This window comes from Manis javanica, chromosome 8, assembly GCF_040802235.1.
Source record: "Manis javanica isolate MJ-LG chromosome 8, MJ_LKY, whole genome shotgun sequence".
Classification (NCBI taxonomy): Eukaryota; Metazoa; Chordata; class Mammalia; order Pholidota; family Manidae; genus Manis; species Manis javanica.
The window spans coordinates 40,005,002-40,026,984 of record NC_133163.1 but is presented as its reverse complement, the minus strand read 5'-3'; the positions used below and the strand labels follow the sequence as shown (position 1 = coordinate 40,026,984).

At 36.6% G+C, this 21,983-nt stretch overlaps 1 protein-coding gene across 2 annotated transcripts in view; it reads left to right on the top strand.

Annotated features, from left to right (window-relative positions):
* PCNX4 (pecanex 4) overlaps positions 1-21,983 on the top strand; it is a 65,961-nt gene that overhangs the window by 34,539 nt on the left and 9,439 nt on the right. For both annotated transcript variants that reach the window (XM_037006866.2, XM_037006875.2), the window contains 4 exons: positions 8,315-8,675; positions 11,629-11,732; positions 15,045-16,081; positions 16,462-16,648. In XM_037006866.2, the coding sequence (XP_036862761.1) occupies positions 8,315-8,675; positions 11,629-11,732; positions 15,045-16,081; positions 16,462-16,648 (1,689 nt within the window). The remainder of the gene's footprint in view (positions 1-8,314; positions 8,676-11,628; positions 11,733-15,044; positions 16,082-16,461; positions 16,649-21,983) is intronic.

Genomic DNA, 21,983 nt, shown 5'->3' with positions numbered 1-21,983 from the left:
CATGTGCCTTCAGCCATCTGAATTTCTTCTTTGGAGAAGTGTCTTCATATCCGCCTCCCATTTTTAATGGGGTTATTTATTTTTGGGGTTTGAGGTGTGCCGGTTCTTTATATGTTTTGGATGTTAATCCCTTGTCAGATATGTTGTTCTTGAATAAATTCTCCCATACTGTAGAATGACTTTTTATTCTACTAATGGTGTCCTTTCTGTACAGAAGTTTGGGGTTTGATGTAGTCTCATTTATTCATTTTTCTTTTGTTTCCCTTGCCCAAGGAGATGCGTTCAGGAAAAAGTTGCTCATGGTTATATTCAAGAGATTTTTGCCTGTATTTTCCTCTAAGAGTTTTATGGTTTCATGACTTGCATACAGATCTTTGATCCACTTTGAGTTTACTTTTGTGTATGGAATTAAACAGTAATCCAGTTTCATTCTCTTACATGTAGCTGTCCAGTTTTGCCAACACCAGTTGTTGAAGAGGCTGTCATTTCCCGATTGTATGTCCATGGCTCCTTTATTGTATATTAATTGGCTGTGGATTTATATTAATATGTGTGGGTTTATATCAGGGCTCTCTAGTCTGTTTCATTGGTCTATGGATCTGTTCTTACGCCAGTACCAAATTCTCTTGATTACTGTGTCTTTTTAGTAGAGCTTGAAGTCGGGGAGCATAATCCCCCCAGCTTTATTCTTCCTTCTCAGGATTGATTTGGCTATTTGGGTTCTAATGTGGTACCATATGAATTTCAAAACTATTTTCTCTAGTTCATTGAAGAATGCTATAGGTATGTTGATAGGAATTGCATTGAATCTGTAGATTGCTTTAGGCAGGATGGCCATTTTAACAATATTAATTCTTCCTATCCATGAGCACGGGATGTGTTTCCATTTATTGGTATCTTCTTTAATTTCTCTCATGAGTGTCATATAGTTTTCCAAGTACAGGTCTTTCACTTCCTTGGTTAGGTTTATTCCTAGGTATTTTATTCTTTTTGATGCAACTATGAATGGAATTGTTCTCCTGATTTCTCTTTCTGCTGGTTCATTGTTAGTATATAGCAATGCCACAGATTTCTGCATATTAATTTTGTGTCCTGCAACTTTGCTGAATTCAGATATTAGATCTAGTAGTTTTGGAGTGGATTCTTTAGGGTTTTTTTTAATTTTGGTATCATTAATCTATAATTACATGAGGGGCATTATGTTTACTAGGCTCCCCTCTTCACCAAGTCCCTCGCACATACCCCTTCACAGTCACTGTCCATCAGCGTAGTAAGACGCTGTAAAATCACTACTTGTCTTCTCTGTGTTACACAGCCATCCCTGTGTCCCACCACACCATACATGTTAATTATAATGCCCCCTTTCTTTTTCCCCGCCCTTGTGCCTCCCTTCCCACCCATCTTCCCCAGTCCCTTTCCCTTTGGTAACTGTTAGTCCATTCTTGGGTTCTGTGATTCTGCTGCTGTTTTGTTCCTTCAATTTTCCTTTGTTCTTATACTCCAGATTTGAGTGATATCATTTGGTACTTGTCTTTCTCCACCTGGCTTATTTCACTGAGCATAATACCCTCTAGCTCCATCCATGTTGTTGCAAATGGTAGGATCTGTTTTTTTCTTATAGCTGAGTAATATTCCATTGTGTATATGTACCACATCTTCTTTATCCATTCATCTACTGATGGACATTAGGTTGCTTCCATATCTTGGCTATTGTAAACAGTGCAGCGATAAACATAGGGGTGCATATGTCTTTTTCAAACTGGAGTGCTGCATTCTTAGGGTAAATTCCTAGAAGTGGAATTCCTGGGTCAAATGGTATTTCTATTTGGAGCATTCTGAGGAACCTCCATATTGCTTTCCACAATGGTTGAACTAATTTACATTCCCATCAGCAGTGTAGGAGGGTTCCCCTTTCTCCACAACCTCACCTACATTTGTTGTTGTTTGTCTTTTGGATGGTAGCCATCCTTACTGGTGTGAGGTGATATCTCATTGTGGTTTAAATTTGCATTTCTCTGATGACAAGCGATGTGGAGCATCTTTTCATGTGTGTGTTGGCCATCTGAATTTCTTCTTTAGAGAACTGTCTATTCAGATCCTCTGCCCATTTTTTAATTGGATTATTTGCTTTTTGTTTGTTGAGGTGCATGAGCTCTTTATATATTTTGGATGTCAACTGTTTATCGGATCTGTCATTTATGAATATATTCTCCCATACTGTAGGATACCTTTTTGATCTATTGATGGTGCCCTTTGCTGTACAGAAGCTTTTCAGCTTGATATAGTCCCACTTGTTCATTTTTGCTTTTGTTTCCCTTGCCTGGGGAGATATGTTCAAGAAGAGGTCACTCATGTTTATGACTAAGAGAATTTGGCTATGTTTTTTTCTAAGAGTTGTATGGTTTCATGACTTACGTTCAAGTCTCTGATCCATTTCGAATTTACTTTTGTGTATGGGGTTAGACAGTGATACAGTTTCATTCTCTTACATGTAGCTGTCCAGTTTTGCCAGCACCATCTGTTGAAGAGACTGTCATTTCCCCATTGTATATCCATGGCCCCTTTATCGAATATTTGTTGGCTATATATGTTTGGGTTAATGTTTGGAGTCTCTATTCTGTTCCACTGGTCTGTGGCTCTGTTCTTGTGCCAGTATCAAATTGTCTTGAATACTGTGGCTTTGTAGTAGAGCTTGAAGTTGGGGAGTGAGATCCTCCCCCACTTTATTCTTCCTTCTCAGAATTTCTTTAGGGTTTTTTATGTACAATATCATGTCATCTGCAAAGAGGGACAGTTTAACTCTTCCTTCCCAAACTGGATGCCCTTTATTTCTTTGTATTGTCTGATTGCCATTAGAAGTGGGAAGAGTGGGCATCATTGTCTTGTTCCCGATCTTAAAGGAAAAGCTTTCAGCTTCTCGCTGTAAAGTACAATGTTGGCTGTGGGTTTGTCATATATGGCCTTTATTATGTTGAGTTACTTGCCCTCTATACACATTTTGTTGAGAGTTTTTACCATGAATGGATATTGAATTTCGTCAAATGTTTTTTCAGCATCTATGGAGATAATCATGTGGTTTTTGTTCTTCTTTTTATTGATGTGGTAGATGATGGTGGATTTTCGAATGTTGTACCATCCTTGCATCCCTGGAATAAATCCTACTTGATCATGATGGATGATCTTTTTGATGTATTTTTGAATTTGGTTTGCTAATTTTTGAGTATTTTTGCATCTATGTTCATCAGGGATATTGGGCTGTAATTTTCTTTTTTTCTGGTGTCTTTGCCTGGTTTTGGTATTAGACTGATTCTGGCCTCATAGAATGAGTTTGGAAGTATTTCCTCTTCTATTCTTTGGAAAACTTCTTTAAGGGGAATGGGTATTAGATCTTCACTAAATGTTTGATCAAATTCAGCAGTGAAGCCATCTGGTCCATTGGTTTTGTTCTTAGGTAGTATTGTTATTACCATTTCAATTTCATTGCTGGTAATTGTCTGTTCAGATTTTCTGTTTCTTTCTGGTCAGCCTTGGAAGGTTGTATTTTTCTAGAAAGTTGTCCATATTTTCTAGGTTATCCAGTTTGTTAGCATATAATTTTTCATAGTATCCTCTAATAATTCTTTGTATTTCTGTGGTGTCCATAGTGAATTTTCCTTTCTCATTTCTGATTCTGTTTATGTGTGTAGACTCTCTTTTTTTCTTGGTAAGTCTGGCTAGGGTTGATCTACTTTGTGTATTTTCTCAAAGAACCAGCTCTTGCTTTCATTGATTCTTTCTGTTGTTTTATTCTTCTCGATTTTATTTATTTATTCTCTAATCTTTATTATGTTCCTCCTTCTCCTGACTTTGGGCCTCATTTGTTCTTCTTTTTCTAGTTTTGTTAATTGTGAGTTTAGACTGTTCATATGGGATTGTTCTTCTTTCCTGATGAGGCCTTTATTGCAGTATACTTTCCTCTTAGCACAGCCTTCACTGTGTCCCAGATTTTGTGGTGTTGAATTATTGTTGTCATTTGTCTCCATATATTGCTTGATCTCTGTTTTTATTTGTCATTGATCCATTGGTTATTTAGGAGCATGTTATGAAGACTCCATGTGTTTGTGGGATATTTCATTTTCTTTGTGTAATTTATTTCTAGTTTCATACGTTTGTGGTCTGAGAAACTGGTTGGTACAATTTCAATTTGTTTGAATTTATCGAGGCTCTTTTTGGTGCATAGTTTATGATCTATGCTTGAAAATGTTCCATGTGCACTTGAGAAGAATGTGTATTCTCCTGCTTTTGGGTGTAGAGTTCTGTACGTGTCTGTTAGATTCATCTGGTCTAATGTGTTGTTCAGTGCCTCTGTCTCCTTATTTTCTGTCTGGGTGATCTGTCCTTCAGAGTGAGTGGAGTGTTGTAGTCTCCTAGAATGAATGCATTGCATTCTATTTCCCCTTTTAATTCTGTTAGAAATTTTTTCACATACGTAGGTGCTCCTGTGTTGCATGCATAGATATTTATAATGGTTATATCTTCTTGTTGGATTGACATCATCACATAATGTCATTCTTTGTCTCTTGTGACTTTCTTTGTTTTGAAGTCTATTTTGTCTGATACAAGTACTACAACTCCTGCCTTTTTCTCCCTATTAGTTGCATGAAATATCTTTTTCCATCCCTTCACTTTTAGTCTGTGTATGTGTTTGGGTTTAAAGTGAGTCTCTTGTAGGCAGCATATAGATGGGTCTTGTTTTTTATCCATTCAGTGACTCTATGTCTTTTGATTGGTGCATTCAGTACATTTACATTAAGGGTGATTATTGATAGGTAAGTACTTATTGTCATTGCTGGCTTTAGATTCGTGGTTACCAAAGGTTCAAGGTTAACTTCCTTACTATCTAAGAGTCTAATTTAACTCATGTAATATACTATTACAAATACAATCTAAAGCTTCTTTTTTTCTCCTCCTTTGTCTTCCTCCTCCATTCTTTATATATTAGGTCATATTCTGTACTCCTTGTCTATTCCTTGACTGACTTTGGGGTTGGTTAATTTAACTTTGCATTTGCTTAGTAATTAGCTGTTCTACTTTACTGTGGTTAAACCTTAGGACACTTCCATCTATAGCAGTCCCTCCAAAAAACACTGTAGACATGGTTTGTGGGAAGTAAATTCTCTCAGCTTTTGCTTATGTGGAAATTGTTTAATCCCTCCTTCAAATTTAAATGATAATATTGCTGAATAAAGTAATCTTGGTTCGAGGCCCTTCTGCTTCATTGCATTAAATGCATCATGCCACTCCCTTCAGGCCTATAAGGTTTCTGATGATAGCCTGATGGGCTTTCCTTTGTATGTGATCTTATTTCTCTGTCTGGATGCTTTTAATACTCTCTCCTTATCCTTGATCTTTGCTGTTTTAATTACTATATGTCTTGGTGTTGTCTTCCTTGGGTCCCTTGTGTTGGTAGATCTGTGCACCTCCATGGCCTAAGAGACTATCTCCTTTCCCAGTTTGGGGAATTTTTCAGCAATTACCTCCTCATAGACACTTCCTATCCCTTTTTCTCTCTTCTTCTGGTACCCCTATAATGCAAATATTGTTCCGTTTGGATTGGTCACACAGTTCTCTCAATATTCTTTCATTCTAAGGGATTCTTTATTTCTCTCTGTGCGTCAGCTTCTTTGTATTCCTCTTCTCTAATTTCTATTTCATTCATCCTCTCCTCCATCATGTGTATTCTGCTTTTAAAACTTTCCATTGTATGTTTCATTTCTCTTATTGTATTACATAATGATTGGATCTCTGACCGGAATTCATTTCTGAGTTCTTGAATTTTTTCTGTACCTCCATGCGCATGTTAATGATTTTTGTTTTGAAATCCCTTTCAAGAAGATTCATGAGGTCAATTTCATTTGAATCTTTCTCAGGTGTTGTATTCATAATTTTACTTTGAACCAGGTTTCTTTGGTGTTTCATATTTGTACATGGCACCCTCTAGTGCCCAGAAGCTCGACTCTCTGGAGCTTCTCTGCCCCTGAAGCAATGTTGGGGGTCACAGAGGAGCAGTATTGGTGCCTGGGGGGAGGAAAGAGTTGTTTTCCTGCTTCCCTGCTGCTGCTATGCCTGTCTCCCCTGCCAGAACCAGTGGGCCAAGCCCACAGTTATAAGCCTCTATGCTTTGCATTTGTAGTTGCTGTAGACAGGGCTTCCCTCTAGTTGGCCTAATGCCAGGGTAGGGTTTGCTGGTTTGTGAGTCAGGTGGGGCTGACTGGGAGAAAGGCATAGTAGGCTGCATATCATGGACGGAGTCCTTGGAACTGTGTAGCCAGCCAGGGAGCTGGAGCGCCTGAGGATCGTGAAAGTTTCCAGCCTGATGGGTAGAGTGCACCCAGACAATTTTGACTACCTGTCCTTTCTCCTGAGCAGTAAGCTCTGTGCTGTCCTTGCCCCTTTAGTAGCTGTCTTGCTGTTAGGAAGTCTCTCAGACTGCCTGCCTTTCTTTTGTCCCAGAGCAGCCAGATATGGATCCCTGCTCTCCACAAGTGGTTGGAATCTCAGTGTCTCCAGGAATTCTGCCTATCTTAGCTTTCCAACCCCCTAATCACAGGAGTACCAAGAAAGCTCCATGGAATGTAGGTTTGTGCTCCCAGAGCAGATCTCCAGAGTTAGGTATTCAGCAGTCCCTGGCCTCCAGTCCCTCCCCACTGTGTTTATGTTCCTCCCACCAATGAGCTGGGGTGGAGGAAGGGCTTGTTTCCTGCCGGGCCATGGCTTTGGTACGTTATCCTGTTATGTGAGGTTTATTCTTTTCTCCAGGTATATGCAGTTTGGCGCAGACCTCTTTCCTGTTGCTCTTTCAGCATTAGTTGTATTAATTATATTTTCATATTATATGCAGTTTTAGGAGGAAGCCTCCTTGCCCCTTTAGCACCTCTCTTGCTGTTGAGAAATTTTTCAAAGTGCCTGCCTTTCTTTTGTCCCAGAGCAGCTACTTGTGGGTACATATTCTCCACAAGCAGCTGGAATCTCAGTCTCTCTGAGTATTCTGCCTCTCTTTACTTTCTAACCCCACTAATTAATCTCCAGAGCTCCATGTAATGTGGGTTCTTGCTTCTGGAGTACATATTCGCCGGTTGGTGTTTAGCAGTCCTGGGCTTCTACTCCCTCCCTTCTCTGTTTCTCTTCCTCCCTCCAGTGAGCTGGGGTGGGGCGAGGGCTTGGGTCCTGCCAGATCGCCGCTTTGCTACTTTACCCTTTTCTGTGAGATTTTCCTCTTTTCCCCAAATGTAGGCCATCTGTTGCAATCTTCTTTCTGGTCACTCTTTCAGGATTTGTTGTATTTGCATATTTTTGTGTTATATGTGGTTTTGGAAGGAGGTTTCTGCCTCACTTCTCATGCTGCCATCTTCCCCCACCACCACCAAAACAATCTTATTTTTTTTAACTCTATTTTTAGTTTTTTGAGGAACCTCCACATTGCTTTTCACAATGGTTGCACACCAATTTACATTCCCACCAACAGTGTAAGAGGGTTCCCATTTCTCCACATCCTTGCCAGCATTTGTCATTTCTTGTTTTTTGGATAGTGGCCATCCTAACTGGTGTGAGGTGGTATCTCATTGTGATTTTAATTCACATTCTCTAATTATTAGTGATTTGGAGCATCTTTTCATGTGCTTGTTGGCCATTTGTGTTTCTTCTTTGGTAAAGTGTTCAGGTCCTCTAACCATTTTTTAATCAGATTTTTGGGTGTTGGGTATATGAGTTCTTTATATATTTTAGATGTTAACCCTTTATCACATGAATTGTTCATGAATATATTCTCCCAACCATGTCTCTTAATTTCCAGATTTCTTTCTGTTACTTCTTTATTTCTGTTGTTGATTTCATTCTGTTTTGGAAAACCATACTTTGCATGATTTGTATGAATACACTTAATATGATTTCAGTCTACTGAGGCTATTCTTATGACATCACTTTTGTTCCTTAACCTGTAAAATTCTGTCTAAAGCAAGGATAAATTAAGGATGGGAATTTAACTCTTTACAACTTCTGGTCTTCTCTTATGACCTAGCAAGCATGTAATATGAAGCTTAGTCAATCCTAAGATATTGCTAAAACTGTTTGTTTTCCTTAGTATTACATTCTTTTTTTCATAAAAGAGTCCAACCTTTTAAAAGTGTAGATTCATTTATTAACTTTGGGATTTGAGAAAATTTTAACAAAACATCTCATATCAGGGGTATTGGCCCAAAAATATTAGGGCAATAATAAAAGTATATAATTTTTATGAATACACTTTAGGACTTAAATCATTTTTATGTCTCTACAGATTGGTATCTTGCGTGATCGTCTGATTCAGTTCATCTCTAAATTGCAGTTTGCTGTGACTGTACTTTCAACATCATGGACAGAGAAAAAACGTCGAAAATCAACCACCACTTTATGTATAGTTAATATCATCTTCTCTCCATTCGTGTTGGTCCTCATAGTTTTTTCTACACTACTCTCCTCTCCCTTACTCCCCCTCTTTACCCTTCCTTTATTCTTGGTGGGGTTTCCCCGACCTATTCAGAGCTGGCCTGGAGCGGTGGGCAGCACGGCCTGTGTGTGTGCAGATACAGTATACTACCGCCAGATGGCCCCAGGCTTGACCACGGCACTGCAGTCTGCGATGGCAGCTGGGAGTTTGGGTAAGAAGATGGGCAGTGTTTAAGAAACTCTTGCCTAATGTGTTAAGGTACAAAAAAAATGAACATGTGGAAAAAGTCTTTTGTTTCATCCATTATACTGGTTCTAATCCTTTGATATGTAGACAGAAGGACTTAGTATAAAGTAGAAGTATATCCCCTGATCCTTATTTTGAGATAAAGTTAAAAAATAAAATACTAAGAGAAAATTTCATTACGGTGATTTGACAAAATTTTTAAAAATGTTTTCTTGAATAAAATTAGGTTATAGTCCCCCACCAGTGAAACATGAAAACAGCTTATTACCCAAAACTTCCATGAATTTATAATGAGTTTATGTGAAGTAGATGTGATAGTTTAGATCCATAAAGAGTGAAAACTAGCTTTACATTATATCAGAATGAAGAGCTTAAGGTTTTGTTCCTACCTTCTTAGTTATTGTATAGCAACACAAGCAGTCTGACAAGGTTAAAGGTCAAAATAACATGAAAGCTATGGTCAGTGATGAGTAGCCTCCCCAAAATGAAGCACTTTTAGCAAGGAAGTACATTTTTGATGAGCATGAACTAATATTATGTGTCAATGTTTATATCATACATAAATAGTAAATTCAACTATATTGTACTTCTTAAGGTAGGTTTTAGGTAAGATTTAAGTTTGATGACAATAGTATGTTGATTCTTACCCTATACCTTAGCCTCTGAATCTGATTTTAGAAATATCCAGTGACAGTTCCTGGTAAACTAATTCCAGGCAAAGTAGTGATTTTGAATTAGCATTTTAATGAAATGCTTAAGTTATAGAGTCCAAGCTCGTGCCACATTCTGCATGACATGCCAATAAGTTGAGAAGCAAGGTGTTTTTATTTGGAAAACCAGCAGACCAAGAAGATGGCAGACTAATGTCCTGAAGAACCATCTTACCTCAGGGTTAATTTCAAGCTGCTTTTATGCTAGGGAAAAGGAGAGTGGGGGGAAGCAGGTTAGGAGGTGACTGAGACTGTAGACATACGGGCACCAGCGAGGGCCCAAGGAGAGCTGAGAAATTCCATGTCCTTGGTTAGTTGACTCTCACTGACCTAGGTCTGGGTCATGGTATTCTGTAAATCTTTGACAGGTCAATCATTTTCATACATATTTCTCCATCTCCTCAGGGGAGGCAAGCTTTGGGTAAGGGGCTATTTTCAGAAATCTCAAACTATAAGCAAAATTCTTTTTGATGATTAATAAGCCTACATGCATGGCTGTAGGGCTGAGCAGAAGCACCCCCATACACACTTTTTTTTTTCTTTTGGCAAAGGTTAAGGCAGCAAAGGAGACATATATAAAATGGAGGCAGAGATGCCAAGCTTTTTCTATCTGTTACACTTACTTGGGTTTAGCTTTTCTAATTGTCTAGCTATATATTACCTAAATATCTTCATAATAAGGTGGAAATTATGCTTTATTATCAAATCAGTAACACAGCCAAAATGTGTATAGTATATAAAGTGTCTCCTGGGAAGAAAAATAATGAGGTAGGTAATATTTCACACACATCTGATTGACAAAAATGTAGAAGTCTGATAATATCAAGTTTTGGCTAAGGTGTGGGGAGCCGGAACTTTCAAACTCTGCTAGAAGGAAATGTAAATTCATACAACCATTTTGAAAAGTAAACCAAATAATCTGTAGTGAAGATGTACAGAGCCTATGGCCCAGCAATTCCAGTTTTAGATTACTCGATCCATGATTCTATTTCTAGAGAAACTCTTAACACATGGGTTTTGGATGTCCCCAAGATGACCCTCAGGTTTGATTCATTAGGAGGATTCATAGAATTCACCATATAATGATACTCATGCGTAAGATTTATTATAGCAAATGGATACAGAGCAAAATCAGCAAAGGGAAAAGTCACATGGGGTTAAAGAGACCAGGTGCTAGCTTCCAGGCATCCTCTGCAAGAGGAGTCACACACTTAACTCCACAGCAATGCACTGTGACAACATGGGTGATTTGTTGACTACCACGAAGCCTATTGGAGACTCAGTGCCCAGGGCTTTCACTGGGGTCTTGTTATGTAGGTGCCTTCTGCCTACACATACCAAAATTCCAGACTCCCAGAAGGAAAACAGTTGTTCAGTGTATAATATTGTTTGTACAACAGTTTAGGCACAGTGAGAGATTCTTAGTCAGGCTGGGTGAGAACTCTTCTGAAAGTTCCCAGATACCAGCGAAGGGCCAACTTTGTAAGCAGGCCTTTCAAAGCATAGCAGTCAGTTCTGCTATGTGAACTCCTTCTGCATATGCTGTACAAGCAGACTTGTACACAGATGATTTCTGCAACATTATTTGTAATAGTGAAAAATTGGAAATATCTGGAATATTAATAGGGAAATGAATATTCAAATTTAGTTATATACATTCAGTGAATTCTCAACAGCAATTACCTTGAAAGACAGCTGTCTGCAGTTGACATGCCATTTTGCAGTTGAAATCTCAGAGATGTAAGGTTGAGAGAAAAACTTAAGTTTTAAAAGTAGTTGTTTGGTGTGGTAGGTAGCAGTTTATAAGTTAAATTTTAAATAGCAGTTAAATTTTTAACACCACAAAACAGTTTTGTATGCATGTATATAAAAATGTCCAAATGCTAAGTTAGCTTTTATATATTTAATATTGATCCAAATATATTTAACTTGCATTTAGGATTTTAAATAGCAGGTTCAAATTTGTTGTTTTTCTGGAAAATATATTCTTGAATTCTTATGTATTATCACCTGTGGATATTCTCTTCCAACTGTTGCTGTAAAGAACTTAATTTAATGCCTCCTGATATACATTAGTTTTTGTTTTTGATGTAAAAAGAGGGTAGAAGGAGTTATGAATCATTTCCAAGTGTGTTATTAATATTAAAGGTTCCTGTGGCAAAATAAAACAAGCTTGAATACTTACTTTCTTTTTCTGATTTGTTTTAGGTCTCCTCTTACCTGGATCTCATTACTTGGGCCGTTTTCAGGATCGTTTAATCTGGATAATGATTCTGGAACGTGGTTACACTTATTGCTGTATTAACATTAAGGTCAGTGTACATTTGAAACCTCTGGTATTTTTATAATACGTGAGCAGAATTTTACTTGTTATGTACACATCAAACATGTAATAGCTCAGTTTGGAAAAGTATCCTTTTGATTATCTATGGAAACACCTACAGATTTTTCAAATATATTTCAGTATGTCATATTGATAGGCATACTAGTGTAAATAGAGCACAGTAACAAAATATACCTGTCCCCTTTTAACCTAGTTAAACATCTCAAAGTGTGACTCAATAGTATTTTTTCACTCTACCATATAAGCATTCTCAACTTAATACAAACCTCTTCTCACCCAAACCCCTTCCTGCGATACCATTTTTCTCCTTCCTTTTAAAACAAAATGCCTTATTAGAGTTGCTTATAATCATATCTCCAATTTCATTTCACCTATTCTCTCTTCTGCTTACTCTAGGTTTTTGACTCTAATACCTGTTACATCGCCAAAACTACTGTTGTCAAGGTCTCCAATGGCTGTCATGTTGCTAAATCCAATGATCACTTCTCAGGCTCAGTTTTACTTGTCAGTAGCGTTTGACAGTTGATCTCTTTTCTCTGCTTGTTTCATTTGTTAATAATCTTGTCAGGCTCCTTTGATGGTTCCTTTTCTTTTCCTTCATCTCTTAATGTCAGAGTGTCTCAGAGCCCAGCAGTTCTTGGCTACAGGTCTATCCTTCTGATTGCTCAGCCCAAAAACATTTGGGCTTTAGTCCAGTGATACCTGGTTTCTTGTTTACTTCTTTATCCCACATCCAGTCAAACAAGAAATCCTGTTGGTTCCACCTTTAAGTTATATCTTTATCCCACCACTTCTCACCCACTGCTTTAGCCACCCTCATCCCTTTCCTGGGTAATTGTATGAGCCTCCTAGTTGGTGTGCCTGTTCTACCTGTGCCCCTCTACAGTGTCTTCTCAACCAGTGATCTTTAAAATCTAAGTCAGATCATATCACTTATCTACTTAAAACCCTGCAGTGGAATATTCATATTTGACCCGATTGTTTATAGTTCATAATGCATGATCAAAACTGAAAGTTTCTGTGATGACTGCCCTTGTACTCTTCACCATGTAAGAACTTATTCACTATGTAAGAATTTGTTCACCATCTAAGAACTTGTTCGTTATGCTTCAGAAGATTGGAGACTGATGAGAATTAGGCTTGAGATGGATTAATGATTGTGCATTGAGCATTGACTTCCCTATACAGAATTTTATTGTTGTTAACAACCATTTGATCAATAAATATGAGAGATGCCCTCTCAAAAAAAAAAAAAAAAACCCTGCAGTGGATCTCTTTTATTCAGAATAAAAGCTAAGGCCCTACATGGTCAGGTTTCCTATTTCCTCTTTCGCCTCATCTACTACTTTAACCTTCTCACTCTACTCCAGCATACTGGCCATTCCCTCTACCTGGAACACACTTCCTTCAGGTAACATTCAGCTGACCCCTTCACCATCTTCAAATATTTGCTCAAATGTCACTTCTCAGTGAGGTCTACTATGCCCATCCTATTTAAAATTGCATTCCTATGCCTATCCCAGCACTTTCAGTCCTCTTTGCCTTACTTTGCTTTTTCATAGCTCTTATTCCTTCTTAAAAACTATACTTAATTAGTTTCATTTAATGTTGATTGCCTGTGTCCTACCACTCTCCAATGTAAATGTCACAAGGTCAGAAATCTCTTGTTTTTATTTGGGGGATATATCCTAAGCCCCTGGAAGAAATACATGGCACATAATAGGCCTTTAATAAATATTTATTGAATGAATAGTGAATGAATAATTTTTTTGTCTTAGCACAGACTGGATAAAATTGCTAGTGAGTAAAAAGCTGTTACTTTAGTCCAGTGGTTCTCAAAATGAAATTCCCCAGATTAGTAATATTAACATCTGTGAACTTGATAGAAATGGACATTCGTGGGCACCACCTCAAAACCACTGAATCAGAAACTGGGGGAGGACTTAGGAATCTGGATTTTAATTACCTCTCCAGTGACTCTGACTCACTAAAATTTGAGAACCACTGCTCTAAGTCTAATCTGTACAAGTAGGAGAAGGCAGAAAAAAATCGTGCAAAATGTTGACTTCCCATTGCTTAATTTAATTCTATGTTTAAAATGGCATGTTTTATAATACCTGATAATGTGGGTCTCTTTATTGATCTTTTGTGCTCCATAACATATGTGGCATAAAGATAAAGCTTTTGGTGGCAATTCTTTTTTCTTTCTTTTGAATTTTTTGGAAACAAGCTGGCTTAACAATATCATCCACTAACATTTATATAATGCTTGAAAGTTTACAAAGCACTTTCATTACTTCTTTCAATCTTCACAACCCTATGTGCTAGGATTATTTTTCTTTGAAAGAGAAGGAAAAGGAATCTCAGAGAGGATAGGTGACCTCAAGATTGTGTCTTAGCATCTGGTAGAGCCATGATTAAAAAACAGGTTCTGATGTCACATTCCTGGATCATAATATAACCTGACAGCACTGCCTTTTATTAAAGGCACTGTTACTTTCTTAAAAATGTATAAATAAGAAAAATATTAATAGTAAACAGTGACCTTGTACATCCTCTTCTCGTGATTCCTTCTAGGGAAATATCAGAAAGCGTTTAAAATTCATATAAGAACACATTCATAAAATCCATTCTTTCAGCATATATTTGTTGCATACCTGTGTGTGCCAAACACTGGTTTAGGCCCTGTGGATACAGTAGTGGCCAAAATAGGGCTGCCATATGGATTTACATCATAGCTGAAGGAGACAGTGACCCAGCACAGACCTGTATTATGTTGTCATCATTGTGATTCAGAAAACTGGAACTAGAGAGCAGTCAGATAAATGGTGGTATATCCATACAGTAGTATAATGCACTCATGATCTAGGATGGAAAAGATACCAAATTACTGCATATAATGTATAATTGTAATTTTGCTTCCCCTCCCCCAATTGTTAAATATAATTTTTAAAAGTTTATAATAACTTGACTGTCTCAACTACAGATACAGTCTTTTAAAATTATGGTCATAGGCAGTAAAATTGTTTTCCCAATTTCTAGTGGGATTTCTATAACTTCTTTTAACATAATAGCATTATTTTTCATTTCTATATCCAACATCAAATGTGTTAAATATCAGTAAGTTTGAGTGAAGGTGTAGCTCTTGAATTAAAGAAATTTTTTTATATTTTTCCATGTTTCCATTATGAGAATCCACTCCACAGGTATTTACAAAACTAGTTGCTTTTCCCTGTAATAAGTGATTACATACTCAAGTACTTCTCTGTTTCCTTTTTAGGGGTTAGAATTGCAAGAGACAGCCTGTCATACTGCTGAAGCTCTAAGAGTTGATGAAGTTTTCGGAAGTGCCTTTGAACAAGAAGAATATGCAAGAATATGTTTTATTAATGAACACTTTGGAAATATCTTGACACCCTGTACTGTTTTGCCAGTGAAACTCTATTCTGATGCCAGGAGTGTCCTATCTGGCATAATTGATTCTCATGATAACTTGAAAGAATTTAAAGGTGACCTTGTTAAAGTTCTTGTGTGGATACTTATTCACTACTGCTCCAGAAGGCCCAGAATGCAGGAGAGTTTTCACAAAACTGAAAGTAAAAGGAAAGCATCTCTAATAATCCTGCCTACTTTGAATACTTTACCGCAAACCCAATCCTCAGAAGACACAGATAGTTTAAATTCAGAAATTTTGGATGACTGGTCTGATGATATTTTTGGTAATGAGCCAACTATCAAAAAACCAAAAGAAAAAAAAGATCAGTTGAAAGTTTTGCCAGGTATAAGTTTGCCTATTCCAGGATCAGTAGAATCACAGAGGGTTGGTGATCATTCAACAGGAACAGTTCCTGAAAATAGTCTTTACAAAGCAGTTGCATTGGGATACCCTGCTATTGACAAGGGAAAACAAGAAGACATAGCTTATATCCCGCTCATGGAGTTCAGTTGTTCTCATTCTCATTTGTTAAGCTTACCTGAAGAGTGGATGTCTAACTGTTTGCCTCATTCCAAAATGAGGGAGATGAGCTCATTATTTCCAGAAGACTGGTACCAATTTGTTTTAAGGCAGTTGGAATGTTTTCATTCAGAAGGACATACCTCAAATGTACTGGAAGAAATTGCAAAGGACAGAGTTTTAAAAGACTTTTATATTCATGCAGTAATAACTTGTTATTTTAGTTTATTTGGTACAGACAATATGGTTCCTAGTCCTGCTCATATATTTAGAGTTTACAATGGTGTTTTGCCTTGGTCTTTTGCTTTGAATTGGCTCTTAGAAAAACCAGAACTGTTCCAACTAACACTGAAAGCTTTCAGGTAATTCATCTTGATATATACAAGTCGTAACATTGTCAGAAAAAAATGTTGATATTTTTTTGCCTATCACCTAGAAGGAGTTGCTCCTTCATTTGCAATTTAAAAATAATCACTTTCCTAAAAATGAAAAGAATCTTAGTAGGTATTATGACTGTATCAGGAGTACACTTTAATTTGTACTTCCATTTGTTTATGTGGAGAATCTATTTTACATATGGTTTACTGGATTTTTTCACTTTAACTCCATCATTTCTTTCTGCTCTTTTTACCTGAAAAACATATGACTTCAGCTTAATGACTTTAAAATATTGGTTGTACAAAATCTTATTTCATCTATAAAGTTAATTTTTTTTTATTCTACAATCTTTCTCTACTTATAGGTATACTCTGAAGCTAATGATTGATAAAGCAAGTTTAGGTCCAGTAGAAGACTTTAAAGAGCTAACTAACTGCCTTGAAGAATATGAAAGTGACTGGTACATTGGTTTGGTATCTGATGAAAAGTGGAAGGAAGCAATTATACAAGAAAAGCCATATTTATTTTCTCTGGGGTATGATCCTAATATGGTAAGGTTAAAAATTTATTTAAACATTTTCATATATTCATCTTAAAGAATGGGAATAGTTATAAAGTATTTGAACTAAGTGATAGAGATATAACATTCTAGGCATGGATATATACTAATTACAGTTTTAAGGTGTTTTTAATCATGAATGTATGGCTAATATAATCTAATCCTAGAATGACGGATTATTTAGTTTTGCGAACCTAATAGTCAATTTAAAATGTTGTGTAGCCATTGTGCAATAACTGACCTATGAGATAATCAATTAAATGTAATAAGCTATATCATTTGACAGAATAGATTGTATTCCTGTGCCAAATTCAAGTGTATGAATTATCAGTTTGGATTTGACTCCTAGAAGAAAAGTTAGTTTGTTAAGTGGCAAAATAATTTCTTTTGCTGGTACCTCTGTTTTATTTGAAGCAAATCTGACCTGTGAAAATTCAGAGATCCCCAATAGGGAATGACTTTTTAAAGATAATTTAGTACTTTTCTCATTGAATTTAAAATGTCATCAAGAATGCACAACATGAAAGATTCAATGTTATAAGCTTATTGTGGTTTCCATGTCTGGTATTACAGCTTGAGGGGCTCCACACATGTGATCCACAACTAAAATGATCAAAATTGTTTCAAGACTTGGAAATGGCCCTAAGGGCATGCAGCAAATGAAGAAACTTACTTATTCAAGAGTATCAGCTAAAACCCAGTAAGAATAGTGAGGGACTGTAGTATTTGAAGCAAAACCCATCCCCTCCTAGCTCAGAAAGACAGAAACTCCACCTAGACTGGTACAGCCAAGAAGGGTTACCTCTCTACTGAGCTCCCAGTTGGAAGACTGTTTCCCAGCTGAGGAAGAACTTCACATTCCTCCTCTTAATGCAAGTTACCTTCCTCAAAACTTACCTGTTGGGAGGCTAGGTACAAGGGATGGAAACTCCCTCTGGCCAACGTGACTTTGCTGGGTGGAGGCTTTACTCTGAATGTGGTGCCACTAAGAATAATGAGGCCCTGATCACCCACACCTACTAAGAAGGTGGAGGTTCTATATTGCAAGAGGCATGCCAAGATCTCAGGTCACTGTTCCCCCTCTACCAAGTGCTTCCCTCCTAAAGTAGAGGTTTTGCTCAAAGAGAAGCATGATATTGTTTCACCACCAGATCCAGAACTCTGGCTCAAAGATTTTGCCCAGTGGGAAAAGCAGACCATTAAAAAAAAAAAAAAAAAACCCGCATCTCTTCCCAAAGGAACTAACTTTATTTGCAACATAGTGTGAACACAATAATGTCTAAGATACTCTCAAAAGCAGTGAAGGTTGTGGAGAAAAGTAATTAAGAGGTTATTGCTAAATTTATTAGATTAGATACACTGTAGGCTGGGTAGATTAACAGAGAGAACCAGTGAAAGAAACAGCAGGCAAGAGCCCTCCTGTGGTCAAAAATACATCTCAAACATTGACCTCCAAAGCTCTACCTTTGAAGCAGTCCAAATTTAATTGGATCAGTCTGTGAAGCAATTTACACCCTGGGTTATTGTTAAAAACTTAAAGCAACCAGCTGGCATTCGTTGGACCTTAACAGCTGGGTGTGAGCACTTAAACAGATAAAGGGAGCCCTGCCAAAATCATTTCTATCCCTTGTTAACTATGGACATTCATAAGGCTGCACGACCTGAAGTACAACATCAAAGACTTCTCACTTGTGAAAGGAAGTTATCTTTACTAAAATCAACCAGACATTCACTAAATAAATGATAAGCAAATAAAAAGCTCTGGGGTAGGAGTGGGCAGGATCAGTTCCTAGAATTTCTACAGTGTTATCTAAAATATATAGTATTCAACAACAAAAAAGAGTCATGAAAGGAAACAGGAAAGTCAGACCATACACAAGGAGGAAGAAAGACAGCAGAAATTGCCTGTGAGAGCTACAGGATTTCAGATTTAACAAAAACTTCAAAGTAGCTGTTATAAATATGTTCAAAGGACTGGAGGAAACCATGATTTAAAAAGTAAACACAGAAAGTCTCAATCATAATATAAGTTGGTCATGGGGATAGTAGTACAGCATGGAAGAATAGCCAATGATTCTGCAACATCTTCCTATGTTGACAGTAACTGCACTAGTGGGGGTGAGGATTTAATAATACTGGTAATTGTTGAACCACTACATTGTATCTTAGAAACCAATATAAGATTATATATTAATGATACTTCAATAAAAAAAAATAAACAGAGTGGGTATGTAGGGAATATACCTCAACGTAATAAAGGCCATATATATCAGCCCACAGCCAACATCATACTCAATGGTCAAAGGCTAAAAGCTTTTCCTCTGAGATTAGAAACAAGACAAGGATGCCCACTGTCACCACTTTTATTCAGCATAATATTAGAAGTCCTAGCCAGAACAATCAGGCAAGAGAAAGAAATAAAATTCATCCAAACTGGAAAGGAAGAAGTAAAACTGTTTTTAAACAAAAAGAAGATTTCAAATCCATGATTGTTGGAAACAGAAAGAACATTTCAAATCAATAGCTTAACCTTTTCCTTATGACACTGGGGAAAAAAACAAACTGAACTTAAGACAAACAGAGGAAAATTAATATTGGAGAGGTAATTATGAAATAGAGAACAGACAAAAAATAGAGATCATCGGTGAAATGAACAACTGCTTCTTTAAAGATATCAACAAAACTGGAAAACCTTTGGCTGGTTTGACTAAGACAAAAGAGAAGATTAAGATTACCAGAATCAAATGAAAAAGGGGACATTACTACTGAGCATACAGAAATAAAATGATTATAAAGAAATACTATGAACAGTTGTATGACAATTAATTATATAACTTCAATGAAATGGACAAATTCCTGCAAAGACAAACTACTGAAACTAACTCAAGAAGAAACAGACATTCTAAACAGACCTATAACAAGTAGAGATTGAATCAGTAATCAAAACCCTAACCATAAATAAAACCCAAGAACCAGATGGCTTTACTGCATAATTCTGTAAGGTATTTAAATAATAATTAACACTAATTCTTCACAAACTCTTCGAAAAAAACGGAAGAGGATGGAGTTCTTTGCAATTTACTCTATAAAGCCTGTATCACCATGATACCAAAAGCATACAAAAACTACAGACCAGTATTTCTTACCAATGTGGATGTAGAAATCCTTAACAAAATACTAGCAAACTGAATCAAGCAATATATAAAAAGAATTATAGACCATTACTAAGTGATATTTATCCCAGGATAAATATTAAATCAATGCAGGCTTGCTTTAACATCCAAAAATCAATGTAATACACCATACTAATGAAAAAACAAAAAAACATATAATCATCTCAGCAGACACAGAAAAAGCAGTTGAGAAAGTTCAACACCCTTTCATACTGAAATGAACTAGGAATAGATAGTAACTTACTCAGTTTGATAAAGACATCTATGAAAAACTCATAGATAACATTATACTTACTGGTGAAAGACTGAATGCTTCAAAGATCAGCAATAAGACAAGTATGTCCACTCTTACCACATTTATTTAATGTAACACTAGAGGTTCTAGCCAAACTAATTAGGCAAGAAAAAGAAAGAAATGGCATTCATATTGGAAAGGAAGAAATAAAATTATCTCTATTCACAGATGACATCTTATTTATAGAAAAATCTAAGGAATCCACTAAAAAACTTAGAACTAAAAAACAAGTTCAGTATGGTTGTAGATTACAAGATGAAAATACTAAAATCTTTTGTAATTTCCATGTACTGGGAATGAAGAATCCAAAACTGAAATAATTAAGAAAACAATTCTACTTATAATAGCATCAAAAAGAATAAAATACTTAGAAATAAGTTTAACAAGAAAAGTACAAAAGTTATTCTATGAAAACTGTAAAACATTGTTGAAAGAAGAAATTAAAGATCTAAATAAATGGAACATCCCATGTTCATGAATCAAGCTATATTAACATAGCAATACTCCCCAGATTGATCTATAGAATCAATGTAGTCCCTATAAGAAAGTCAACTGGCTTCTTTGTGGAAACTGGCAAATGGATTCTAAAATTCATACGCAATTGCAAGGGACCCTGAATAGCAAGAACAATTTTTTAAAAGTTGGCAAACTAATGTTTTCAAATTTCAAAACTTACTACAAACCAACCAAAAAACTGAAGACAGTGTGGCACAGGCATAAACATAGATATATAAATCAATAGGATTGCATTGAAATTCAGAAATACACTCATGTGTCTATTATGACCAACTGATTTTTTAACAAGGATGCCAAGACCATTCTATGGGGAAAGAATATAGTCTTTTCAACAAATAGTGCTGGGACAATTGGATAGCCACATTCAAAATAATGACATTTGACCTATATTAGTTTCCAGGGGTGCTGCAACAAATTATGTAAACTGGATGGCTTAAAACAGTAAAAATTATTCTTTCACAGTTCTGGAGATCACGTCTGAAATCAAGGTGCCAGCAAGGCCACACTCCCTTAGGAAACTTAGGGAAAACTCCTTTCTTACCTCTTCCAGTTCCTGGTGACTCCAGGCATTTCTTGGCTAGTTGTAGCATATACTCCATTCTCCACCTCTGTCTTCACATGGGCATCTTTCCTATATTCCCCTGTGTCACGTCTCCCACTACTTTTCTCTCCTTAGATTTAGGGCCATCTGAATTCAGAGTGAGCTCTTCTCAAGATCCTTAAATATATCTGCAAAGACCCACTCCAAATAAGGTCACATTCAGAGGTACAGTGGGTTAAGACAGAGATATACCTTATTTAAGTGATACTGTTCAACTAACTGCAAACCTTTACTTCATACTATATAAAAAAATGAACTCAAAATGGATCAAAGACCTAAATGTGAGAGCTAACAACATGAAAATCTTGGAAGAAAACATTGGTATAAATCTTCATAATCTCAAACATCTCAGTGGATTCTGAGATACGATACCAAACCCATGAAAAACAAAAGGAAAAAAAGATAAGTAGGACTTCATCAAAAGTAAAAACATTTGTGTTTTAAAGGACACAATCAGGAAAGTTAAGATACCTTACTGATTGGGAAAAAATATTTGCTATGATAAAGGACTTGTTACTAGAGTATATAAAGAACTCTTACATTTCAGTAAAAAGACAAATAACCCAATCTAAAAATGATCAAAGGATCTGTATATCTATTTCTCCAAAGGAGATATGCAAATGGGGCAGCTAAGCACATAGAAAAATGGTCAGTATCGGCATCCAAGATTAAAGATGGCAGCATGAGAGGAGAGACAGAGGCTTTCTCCTAAAACCGTATACAATTAGAAAATAGCGTTGGT